Here is a 13289-nt window from a genome sequence, read left to right on the forward strand (position 1 = left end):
TAGGTTAGTCTCTGAGATGTCTGGTTTTGGTTTAAAATTTCCAAAATGCTTTGCATTTCATGATCTATCAGTACATTAAATAGATGGGTTTTGGCAAATTATCTATAGTCTTTCCACCAAAAAAGAACACAAAGCAAACCTGCAGGAATAACATCTCTGACTGAATTGTATAGATTAGAACAAAAGTATTCTGGAAGTCTTACAATGGATTGCTAAATTCCCATTATATATACTTTCACAAAAAGCTTAGGTGTTTAATTCATACATAAATAATATAATGTAAAAAAAAAGTTATGGTCATCACCTCTCACACTCAAATACCACAAACACAATGTATGCTACATGACCTCTCAGTGAATAAGCTTTTCATACCATTTCATTTCAGCACTAGGAAACTCATCAAGAAACAACAAACCAGGCGTATTTGTTATGCCTTCTTTTTGCTATCATTACTAAAAAAGGCTGGGATGAAAATGAGCTGAAACGCAGTCCCAAGTTTCACATCTCTGCTGAACTTTGACTTTTGCCAAATACAATATGGCAAGTTCGGCAAGAGTTCAGTATTTTTTTCTGAAGCAGAGCAGTGAGACCTGATAAAATTAGTTTTATCCAACATTTAAGTGTGTTACATAATTTAAACTAAACTCTTGTGGGAAAAAAATTAACATGAGAAAACTAATAGGTACACCAGTATAAAGTAATTACTATTTCACAACTAGAATTCAGAGTAAGCCCCCCCAAGTGATAATTGCATATGGAATTAAGACTTGAAATTATCTATTTGTTAAAGAGGGAACACTGTTATTCAGAGAGAACTATGCAAAGTTTCAACAGGAGATATATGTGGGGCCAGACCACAATAAAAATCTCAGACTAAGCAATATTTCTCACAGAAAATTAGAAGGGAAAATTGTAAGTTTTACAGCCTTTAATGAAAACATTTTTGTGCTGGTTTTGGCTGGGAGAGAGTTAATTTTCTTCATAGTAGCTAGTGTGGGGCTATGTTTTGGATTTGTGCTGGAAGCAGTGTTGATAACACAGGGATGTTTTCCTTACTGCTGAGCAGTGCTGACACGGAGTCAAGGCCTCTTCTGCTTCCCACACGCCCCCACCAGCGAGGAGGCTGGGGGGCACAAGAGGCTGGGAGGGGACATGGGTGGGACCGCCGACCCCAACTGTCCCACCCCGTATGGCGTCATGCTCAGCACGTAAAGCTGGGGGAAGAAGGAAGAGGGGGATGTTCGGAGTGATGGCGTTTGTTTTCCCGAGTCACTGTTACACGTGATGGAGCCCTGCTTTCCTGGAGATGGCTGAGCACCTGCCTGCCAGTGGGAAGGAGGGAATGAATTCCTTATTTTGCTTTGCTTGTGTGTGCAGCTTTGGCTTTCCCTATTGAACTGTCTTTATCTCAACCCACGAGTTTTCTCACTTTTACCCTTCTGATTCTCTCCCCCATCCCACCAGGGGGGAGTGAGCGAGCAGCTGCGTGGGGCTTAGTTGCCAGCTGGGGTTAAACCACGACAGTCCTTTTTTGGCACCCAAGGTGGGTCTTGAAGGGTTCAATGTAACAACAGATTTGATTGGAATGTGCTAGATTGAATTTATGCCTGTTATTGCTGTTTAGCTATTAATTGGCAGGCTCCTGTGCTTGCCATGGGGCTTGCTTGCCTTACTGTATATTAGAGTCTAGTGCTCGTTAGCTGCTGCTTTTTGCTTTTGCTGTACTGCTTATCATCTTACTCTGCTGTGCTTGGGAACATTTTGATAACAGCAGTGGTGATGTGCCTGGGCTGGCAGATGGCCAGGGCATCGCTGCTGTTTCTGTGCTGCTGTACGGGACAGGCTGGAACTCCAGCGCAAACTTGAGTCAAAGGGACTGTGACTTGTGGATGAGTCCACGTGGGAGCAGGACACCCCGAAGCATCTGTGGCCATGGTTATGTCTGTGCCGCAGCAGGTATACCGCTGAAGGGATTGTGGCCCAAGGATAAGTCCACGCTGGAGAAGGTACACCTTGAAGCATCTGTGGCTGTGGATAAGTCCACGCTGCACCAGATAGACCTTGAAGCATCAGTGGCTGTGCATGAGGTCATGCTGGAGCACCTCAAAGCGCATGGCCATGGATAAGCCCACAACAGAGCAGGTGCACCCCTGGAGGGATTGCAGCCATGGGTAAGTCCACATTGGAGCAGGTTTACTTTTGAAGAGACTGCGGCTGTGGGTAAGGCCACACTGGACCAGGTATATCTCTGAAAGCATTGTGGCCCATGGAGAAGGCCACACTGGAACAGGGGCACCTCAAAGCGACTGTGGCTGTGGATAAGTCTATGCCACAGCAGATAGTGCCCTGGAGAGACTGTGGCCCATAGATAAGGCTCCACTCAGAGCAGGTGCACCCCTAGGGGACTGTAGTCTGTGGCTAAGTCCATGCCGGAGCAGGGGCAAGGGGAGGAGTTCATTGCGACGTTAAACCCTATAACCTGGCCTAAAGGGACCAGGGGTGGAAACTGTAATGGAAATACCTTTAAATTGTTGTAACCTGGGATTTGAGTTGCATGTTATAGGAATTACTATAGCAGGAAGCACCTGACCCAATGGAGGACAAGCCTTACAAGAAGAAAAGCAAGTGCAGCAGTAACCCGACCTGAGCTGGCTTTGGTGCCCAGTAACCCCACACAACACACCACCTCTCCTCTCCTGGGCGACCACCATCACAGATGGGGCCCAAAGTCATGGACTAAATGAACTCAATGGACATTTTTTGGACATGTTACAGGGGTGGTCCATAGACTAGAAGAATGATATCTGTGTATTGTATCAAAGGATGGGAGGGGGGGATAGTTAATGAGGATGTATTGGATAGTGTGGGACCTGAGCATGACATAAATGGTATGGAATAAGGGGTGGAGAATGTGCTGGTTTTGGCTGGGAGAGAGTTAATTTTCTTCATAGTAGCTAGTGTGGGGCTATGTTTTGGATTTGTGCTGAAAACTGTGTTGATAACACAGGGATGTTTTCCTCACTGCTGAGCAGTACTGAGACAAGGCCTTTTCTGCTTCCCACACCACCCCACCAGCAAGGAGAGCTGACCCCAACTGTCCCCAGGGCTGTCCCACACCATATGACATCATGCTCGGCATGTAAAGCTGGGGGAAGAAGGAAGGGGGGGGACGTTCAGAGTCACAGTGTTTGTCTTCCCAAGTCACTGTTAGGCGTGATGGAGCCCTGCTTTCCTGGAGGTGGCTGAGCACCTGCCTGCCCATGGGAAGGAGGGAATTAATTCCTTGTTTTGCATTGCTTGTATGCATGGCTTTTGCTTTCCCTATTATACTGTGTTTATGTCAACCCATGAGTTTTCTCACTTTTACCCTTCCGATTCTCTCCCCCATCCCACCAGGGGGAGTGAGCAAGTGGCTGTGTGGTACTTAGTTGCCGGCTAGGGTTAAACCACAATAATTTTATAACTAGGTACCTGATTATGGCTTGAGATGGGTAAGATCTTTTAAATACTGTTAAAAGTTTCAGGGGGGTTGGTTTTGTTTTGGTGGTTTGGGGTTTTTTTTGGGTTTTTTACATAACTATGAATGTAACGTTAAAAATAGCAAGTATACAACCATATAAGTAAAAACCCCAAACAGTATAACTTCATGGTATTTTCCCAAATCTGACTTTTTTTTTTTTTATTCCAGCACACACAGATCAGTGACACAGCTGACAGTTTTAAAATAAAAAAAGTTAAGGCAAATACTTGTTTAGGGCTTCGATACATATTTCAAGAAACAGCATGACAAATACTGGAAGTTTATCCTGATATCGTTTTCTCCAAGTTTTTCAGCAACCAGCACACATACACACATTTTAAGATTTTGGAAGCAACATTTCAAACAGTAAGTACCTTGCTTCTAATAATTACTCTTCATCACTTTCATTTTATCAATCAAGAAGACTTTTGATTTAGCGCATGCATGTGCTCATTTGTATCTACACACACAAATATATATGCAGGACAGTACCTGTGAGATTCTTGTTCTCCCTTCATTTTCTCTACTTTTGATAACATGTCATCTACTTTGAATGTTTTCCTGTGAAGAAAAGCAAGAAAAATAGTTTCACATAGCCACTATTCCCATAATATATAACAAGAAAATTTATTCAGCCTAAGCTTTGACTTAGTTTTCAGTCTAAAACTGTCTATCTGTACAATTTTAGCCTTCTGTTCAGAAAGCACCCTTTTTATACCTTTTTAGGCCTAGTAGTACACCTGTGTTGTAGGGACACAACTGCAATACAGCTTCTCAAGCAGTATCAAAATAATACAAAGAATTAAAACCAGACCTTTCAGAAGTAATCCTACTGCTCATAAGAAGTGTCATGTAACGGCACCATATTCAAACCTTGCAATGAACATGTCTAAACACATTTCAGTTTTGGTCACAGAAAATCTTCCCGCTTTAGTGACACTTATACCTACTAGGAACTTACATGTCAGCTCTTCAGTCATTACTATTTTAATCTTGATCATAATAGTGAAAAACACTTAAAACCTTATCTGACAAAACAGCTAAAAACCTAATTATAAAACAACCCCTTTTTCTCCACAAAGTTATATTAATGGACACAATACAAAGAACAATGAATTCTGAAGCTACTTCTAGAGTACGCTCACAGGAAACAGAGGGGATGACGACAACCAATGACAACAATGTCATAGAGAATAACCACTTCAAATCATTTCTCTCCGTAATTCTGACATCAGTCTGTTCACACACATATGTTCAGCCTGTTCTACCATACATACAATTTAATGTTCATTTCTAAATAAAGTTCACTCATGAACAGAAGTTATTCAGTAGTTTCCAGAACAGTCTTTCTATTTTTCTTTAAAGGAAAATTAATGCTTGTACCTAGATGCCAACAAAATTGCACTAGACTAGAATAACAATGCAAGAGCTGCGAGGGCATCCTTCCTTTACATTTATACCTTAGAAAAATGAAATAAGAAGAACAAAGTCTGTTGCCAAATACTGGATTTCTTGTGTGGGGAACAAGGATGACATGCTCTGCGGAAGCGAGAAGCATCATCTACAGAAATATCCTGACTGAAGAAACACTGATGTCGTACATTGACTACATTCAGCATGTAAAGCATCTGAATGATTTAGTTACAAATCACATGGCGGCTAAATAGTAACACTGGACAAGAAACACTACACAGGTACAGGGCTGTAGTCAGATAACAAGGAGAAAAATAATTATGATTTATGTAATAAACAATCACTGATTCAAAGCTTTACTCAGCCTAAGGTTCACACAGATGACAGATTCAAGAACTGACTCACCTACACTAAAATGTGGGATTACCAAAATGAACATTGCAATGCCCAGCTTTAAAGCAAGAGATGTTAAGAACAGAGGAATTTGTTGAAAGTTTCAGATTGCGAAGTAAAAAAGTCTCTGCATGTGCTTTGCCCAAGCTCATCAAAATCAGCCACTGTTCTGCAGAACAGCAAGTAGTACACTCATCTTTAGGTGGTTTTCTTCAGACTAAAGAAATGCTTAAAACAGCTCTAGAGCAAAGTTATGTCACGATAAGAATATGAGCCAGAAACCAGCTAAGAGACAAACGTGTTTCAGGAATGGGGGAAAGTTTAACAATCTTTCATAAAATATACTAATATCTGACACAGCTTGCATTTAATATTTGTGAGCATTATTGATCCAGAAAGAACAATGACACTACCTTTCCTAATGTCAAAATTAGGTTAGTTAAAACAAGAAGAGTCCTCCTAAAAATCTTTCAGAAAAACTAAAAATAACAACCAAAAAGCCCATTAAATCAACATTGCTGTCTTTGAAGTTAACTTCTAAGAACATAAAGGAATTCCTGTATTTTTTTAAAACTGAATTACTATTATGTCACCATGTTCCCGTGCATAACAGACAAAATTAAGTTTTTGTAATAACCATCCCTAACACCCAGGTTTTTCAAGACAGCATTTACTTGTGCTACCAGTATGTGCATCTTGCACATTCCTTTCTCCACCCACTCTTATTTCAGTCAAGCACAGTAATAATTAACAAAGTATTAAAAGTCACATCATAGCATGCCATTACCCTGCCAATAAATAAAAAAATTATTCCTTTACCCAAATACTGTATGGGAAGCAACTTTTATTAACTTAGTAACTTCTTTCCAACGCCATCATTTGATCTAGTAATAGAGTAACACGTGAAGACAGACCCACAGGCAGAAAGCCCATTTCAATTCTCCATCAAGTGTCATTTGACCCAAGCATGTTACCTCTCCAATGCAATGATAAGCAGCAACTTCAATGCTTTTTTAGCCCAAGTTGACATATGCCCATTAACTTACTCCCTATCAAAATTTCTCTATACTCTAAGCATTCTAGTCTTTAGAAACATTTTCTCAGTATTAAACACACGGGCCAACATCAATGGATAATTTCTTGGTAAAAATGCAGTTTTACTTCCCTACCTCCAAGTGATAAATTTGTCTGGCATTTTTCTCAGACTACCGTAGAGCTAGAGACAAAAGATGTGGAGCTATAATTACTATTGTGATAGGTAAGTTCTATAAAGTTTGGAGATAACTTCTTTTTATTTTACATATGATACTGGCTATTGAAATGGCAATCAAAACAATGATCAGCAATTTAAACATGGCAGAATTAAGAGGTTCTAGGAGAATAAATAAATAAATATACATGTATAGTCATGGTCCACGTAAACAGGCTAACAACGATGTAGTTAAAAGATACTTCTTTGCAAAGATAACTCTACTAATATTTTCACTATAGTGAAGCCAGGTACATACATTTTTCCTAATATAAGTCTAGTTCAGATATTTTTCCTCTTTCAAAGCCCCTTTTTCAACAGAATAACAGGATCACGTACCTTAACTATTTCTGTTGAATGAAGAATGGCAATTAAGGTCTTGTGCACATTTGAAAGTGTTTACCAGCACAGAGCAGCAAACAACTATCCTGCTAACCTCCTCTGGAAGTTCAGTTGAGGCTGTTTTGCCACAGTCTCTCGGTTTTGCCACTACATCTAAATAGTCCAACTACCTTTAAACTGCAACTTCTGTGGTTTTTTAACTCTGCTGAAAGAGAAGGACCACAGTACCGACAGAGCATGGAAAGGTGGGAGGGGGGACCCAGGGGAGAATTAACGCACTTCACAATTACTTTGGGTTTTTTTTTCCCCCGTCAACTATGCTAGCTCACATCTGTTGCATTATTGTGTTTTTATAAAGAAAACATACTAAAGTGTTTTACTTAATCTTCCTAGACCTAATTACCAGAATGATTTCAGTAAGTCAATATTGTCAGAAAACTAGTGTGTGAAATGGCTATTAATCTGTCTGTTAGTTATTACACCACCACCTAACTAAAAATCACAGTTCTAAAACAACGTGTTAAGGGAACTAGTAAAAATTAGCATGTTTCAGAGAGAAACTAAGCATTACTTGTGCAGCTGAATTTGAACTGGAATTTGGAACAGTGGACAACACAATGTACATGCAAAGTCCCATTTCTTCTTTCCCAGCAACTACAGCAGATATCCAACGAAACAGATTCAGGTAAAAGAACATACACATTTCAACCAACTATAAGTTAATATAAGTTATAAGCAATAATTTCCTGTTGCACAATTCTAGTTTGGAAAAAAAAAAAAAACACAGACAGAACACCCTGAACATTATTTCTTAAAATTTGGCTCTGCTTTATTTTAAAATAAGCAAACAACTCACTTTGGTAACTTTTATAAGAAAAAGTAAGCAGCAACTTCAAGTTGGGGGGGGAATCTGATCATTATCTAAGTACCTGAAGTTGTACGTTACAGATTCAGCTTTAAGAAAAAGTTATATTGTAGCATTAAAGCTAATGGCAAGAATATTAAACAACATCCAAGAGATCCGAGAAAGCCAAATATAGCTTCTTTAATTTAAATAAAGATGTGCAAATTCTATTGGCTCAACAGATCATTCAAACATTACCTTCCTTAAATACAAATACAGTTTAAATTTGAATTGTCTGCATAATCAGATTTTACTGCTACTCCTTAAGCGTTCATGATTAAGTATTTCAGTCCCACAGCAACTGTTTCCAAGCAATAAGAACTTTAGCGTTAAAATATTTTAAAATAAATGTTCAGACTACAAAAAAATCCAAAGTGTAACAAATTCTTTTCAGTGAACGGGAAGTAACAGAAAGGACTTTGCAATTCTGCTAAAAAATAATATACACTCCACTTTTCACTCTGCAGTATTTATATATTTTGAAGTCTATTGACATGCAGCTGTAGCACCTCACACAATAGAAACGACTATTTTGCAATGCCAAAACTGAAGCCCATTTCTCAGATGTATCCAGTTCAAAGCAACCTTTTTAAACTGTTTGCTGGATTTTTTGTAAAATGCTATAAACTGACCTCCTTAATTTTTCAGCTTTTAAAATAATTACAGAAATAATTACTGGATCCTTCCAAGACTAATTAACAAAACCAATAGTTTTGTGTTTGGTTGTTGTTTTTTTTTTTTTAAATAAGCAGTTAGGTTACAGTTTAAACCAAAATGCTTCACATGATTACGATCAAGCACCATCGCTTACAACAGCTCAGACATTACAGGGGTTGGTTTGTTTTTTAAGAAGTTCTCCCCCAAAACAGACAACAAACATGCGAGAATTAGTTAGGATTCTGCAGATAGTTATCCACATTTGAGCATGCCCAGTATCAACAGAAGTCACAAGCATGAAGTCACACACCCTCTTAACATTGCAGAAAAGTTCTTAGGTCTCAGAAATCAACTGTAAAGTGATGTATGCATTCTTATTAAGTTCTTCAAAAAGAAAAGGTCATGTTTTACACACCTTGTGAAAAGAGGAGGTCACCCTCCACTATTTTTTGGACTTCTACTTGGTTAACATTTTAGGATTACTTTTCAAAAAACAATTTTACCTTTTGATATTTGTTCGGGAGTTTCTGTGGGACATGTAAGTGAGAGTTCTGTGCAAAAATATTGGCTGCAGGAAAGGAAAAAAAAAAGTTATGCTTTAATTAAAACTTCCTACAAGTCCAAAGTTAAGGAGTAATAAAGATCAATTACTCACTGCTATTAGATTCCGGGTACGTAGAAATCTGTATATCTGTGTTGGTTCTAAGAAAAAGAAACACATGTTATCCAACATACCTTAACTCCAGAAAGACAGCCTTATAATGATAAAAAAAAGTATCTAATTTAGCATGTTGATTATCTTTTTAAACAATTATTACAAAAGTCATCATTTAAGTGAAGCATCATGATATTCAAATAACTCCAAGTTAACAAGTCAAAGGTTACTCCACCTACTGTATAACACAAAGCAACTTCTTGTTTAAGCTACCATAAATTGGTAGTCACAACGCAACTATGACTGCTCTTGCTTTCCACAAAATATGTTTCTCACAGGCTTTACAACATAAAAGGGCAGAAAAAATATCTCAACATATTACAACCTATTGTCAAATAGGTATGTTTTCGTCATGAAGTTAGTGAACACACCTGACACAATACCAAAATTGTATACTAAATTTACATAGTCAGACAATTTGGTATCTGATGGTTTTATCCTTCTGGAAAGTACCAAGGTCACTTGCACAAGGTACCAAAACAAGAAGAGGGACTTTCAGTTGACTATGACGCATTACGGATCATTCTCAGCTAGGAAATTCATTTCCAAAACCTTTTACATTCATAGGATCAGAAAAATGTTGATTCTGGTAAAGTAACTACTGTTTCAAAGCATAAACGGAGGGAGGATAATACAGTCATATGCAATGCTGACATGAAAGTGTAGCATCATTTGAAACAGGTGAATAACCAAAGTTCAAAAGAGCAAGACTCGCCTACAGAAAAGAGGACCTTCAGCTTAGTTTTAACCAATTTAGTTAAATCGGGACAAAAATGGTTTTTGTCTGGATCAGGTTATATCTAACAAGAATTCCAATCTAAACTGAAATACACCCTTTTTGAACTGAAATAAAAGCCAGCTTCATGAGGGAACGTCAGCAAGAAACTTGTAAATAACTTGATAAAACACATTAAGTGTAGAGAAAAAGATAGAGAATGGAGAATGCCTTAATGCCCATGCTAAGGCTGCTAACACTGCCTCCATTTCCCACATAAATAAAACAAACAACTATTTATTTTTTAAGAAATATAAAACTTTATTTTCACACGACTGCAAAACATTTATTTCAAATACCTGGAAACCTTATTGTAATTTATGGAATTCTGTGATTAGAAGTGAAAAAAGACAGTATTTTATATCCTTCACCCCTTTTTAAACGTATGATTCAGCCTTATTACTACACTTAGGAACGTAAGACCCCAAAGAATCTATTATTAGAGAGACATATTATTATTATTAGAGAAGGAAATCTTAAAGTGATCCCAGTATTTCCTTTCAGAAGCCTGATAAATACCAGTAAAATTCTGCTTAATGCAAATTATCATAATAAAAATCTGTATTTTTCAAATCAAGATAAAAGACGAAAAGAAAGAAATTCAGAAACATGCACTTTGCTAGGAAGTGAAAATACAGAGTAGTCACAACTTTTAAAGAAACATCCTGAGTTTTTTAGTCTCCAAAAAACCATGATTATAATTTAGAAAGGTATGAAAACATTAAATTACATTCACAAGGACGTAATTTAATTTAAAGACAGTGCACCGCTGCTTCAGCTTTAGTTTTCTCAAGTAGAAAAATTCTGAAACACACTTTTCAACCTGCAGACAGACATATGTTTCACAAGTCCGTATTACTCAGCAAAAGCTTAAAATAAATCTTTATCTTTTTCTAGCATATGACCTTGAAAAGGGACAAAAACATTCAGGAAGAATGTGATTCAATACTACACGTGTTTGGATTTTTTATTCTGATATTTACTCATTGCGCTTTTCCCGTAATATTCACATGACAGAGTTACCATGCTATGATACATTTACACTTACTCCTGATCCCTACCTGCGCAGCTCTATGCTTCCCTTGTCTGACAGACCGAGGCATGGGCAAGAGAATCCCCCCCCTCCCCGGACACTGACACTGCGCAAACCTCTTAAAACTCGTTTGCCACTTTACCTATTTAGAGTACAGTATTTATTGAACATATAGCTTTGTTAACAGGGCTACGGTTCAAAGGAACCCACGTTATTAAGGATTTGAGACACCACCAAAACCACTTTCTCAAACACTGTCACCGTCTAGAGCAAGTGAGTGCGAGTGGTGACAGCACCAATCCCAGAACCGGATCACGTATTCAGTAGGGCATTAAAAATTTCCTTCAAATCCTAGCAATTGTAGAGAAATCTTTTAGTACAACCTAAGTTTATAGCTACACTGTGCTTCTGAATCAGATTTCCATAAACTACTTTCTGGTGCATCCAAGGGGATTCTCCTCCTATCTGGAACTGCCACAGGGTGATGCGTGGGTCGCAAAGGTCAATTTCCAATATGAAATCTCAACTAAGGGACAATTATTGCCAGACAAAGAAAAACCAAGTACAGCGAAGTCTTAATCACATCCTGCCCCTGAAAGGGGCTCGAAAGGCAGTCGCCAGAGAGGGAAGAGCCTCCTCGTTCCCAGCTCCCCGGTGCCTCCCAGGGCTGTTAGCGGAGGGCAGGGAACCAGCCCCCCCCCGAAAGCCTGATGGGAACTGTTACTGCGAAACCAAGTTCATCGCCTGGGCGCAGACACGGACCCCCGCCCTCCACCCCGCGGGCCCCGGCCCCGGAGCCTCTCGCCACCCTGCCCGCACACCGGCCCCCGAACCTCGCGCTTCCGCCCGCGACCCGCCGGGCCCCCGCCTCCCCGGCGGAGCCCCCTTCCTCCCCCGGCCCCGCTCCCCTTCGCCCTCCTCTCCGGTCCCAGCTCCCTCCCTCCCCCGACCATGTTTACCCCCGGAAGCCCCTACTCTCCACAGCCCTCCCCTCCTCCTCCTCCCGCCCTTTCTGCGGCGGCCCCGGCCGGTCCCGCCGGCTCGGGCCCCCACTTCCTCCCCCGGCCCGGTACTCACTCTCGAAGGCCTGAAGAAAGAGCTCGTGGTCGGCCTGGATCTGCTCCATCTTCGGCTTCTTCACGGGGGGCAGCGCCGCCGCCGCTGCTGCCGCCGCCGAGGAGGCCGAGGAACCGCCCGAGTAACCGCTTCCTCCGCCGCCGCCGCCGCCGCCTGCGGCACCGCCGGATTTGCCGCCGGGAGCCGCCGCCGCGGCGGAGCCCCCGAACCCCCCGCCGCCGCCGCCGCCGCCTCCGCCGCCGCCTCCTCCTCCTCCTCCTCCGGCGGCGCCGCCAGCGGAGCCCGAGCTGGGCCCCGCACCTCCACCGTGCTTCTGAGGAGCCATGGGCCTGGCCCCCGAGAGGGCCCCGGCAGGACGGAGACCGAGCGGGGAGGGAGGGGGCGGCTGGGGCGGGTGGGGTGAGGAGGGGGGAGGGGAAGCGCCGAGCTCCAACTCCTCTAAGTCTCCTCCGCTCCGCTCTCCTCAGCGCTACGACCAGCCGAACCCGACGACCACGACGCGCCCGCCTCCCCCACTCGCCCATTGGCTCCGAAGATGGCGCCGCACCGCCGTATTGGCCGGCGCGGGGCCCGCCCCCGCGTGACGCACGGATGGTTCTGGAAGAGTTTGGTTGGTCGGTGCGCTTCGCCGCTTGGCGCTTCTCCCCTCCCCCTCCTTTGAACTGAATTCGCGGGAAAGGGCCGCTCGCCTCCGCCGCGGGGCATGCTGGGTAGAGCGGGCCGCCTCCGCCCGCCGCCCGGGGCCGCCCCTCGCCCCGCTGGGGCCGCTCCCCCGGCTCCTGCCCTCGCACCTCTCCTCCGCGGCTCTGCCCGCCCCCGCCGGGCTGCTCGGAGCGCCGGGCTCTCCGTGCCCCTTCCCGCGGCTCTGCCCCGCGCCACGTCCCGCTGCCTGCGCGGCCGCACAGGTACCTGGTGCCCCCCGCGCCTGAGGGAAGGTGCCGCCGAGGGGCCGCTCCGCTGCCCGCAGGAGCTGCGGCTCGATCGTTCGAAGAGCCAAATCAGTCGAAATAGAAGCTTGGGTATAAATCGGTATCGGTTTTGTGGTAAAAATGGTTATACCGGCTCAGACACGAGGTCCTGCTGCTATCCCGTAGCTTTAACCTTAATTAACCATGAGGTTTCCTCAGAGGATGGCACAAGAAGTCGCCCGTAGGTGCAGGGAGACTTGAAAGTCTGAGGTAAAATATTTCTCTCTGGTTTTATTCCCACCT

General features: G+C 42.4%; 1 protein-coding gene across 1 annotated transcript in view; it reads right to left on the reverse strand.

The window, feature by feature from the left end:
- SUZ12 (SUZ12 polycomb repressive complex 2 subunit) overlaps positions 1-12403 on the reverse strand; it is a gene marked incomplete at its 5' end in the record, with an annotated part of 35307 nt that extends 22904 nt beyond the window's left edge. Inside the window, 4 exons of the mRNA XM_082326690.1 lie at positions 4013-4081; positions 8982-9046; positions 9134-9180; positions 12079-12403. Coding sequence (XP_082182816.1) covers positions 4013-4081; positions 8982-9046; positions 9134-9180; positions 12079-12403 — 506 coding nt within the window. The remainder of the gene's footprint in view (positions 1-4012; positions 4082-8981; positions 9047-9133; positions 9181-12078) is intronic.
- Positions 12404-13289: the final 886 nt, after the last annotated feature.

The sequence above is a fragment of the Platalea leucorodia genome (genome assembly GCF_965183815.1).
Source record: "Platalea leucorodia genome assembly, chromosome: 14".
Lineage (NCBI taxonomy): Eukaryota > Metazoa > Chordata > Aves > Pelecaniformes > Threskiornithidae > Platalea > Platalea leucorodia.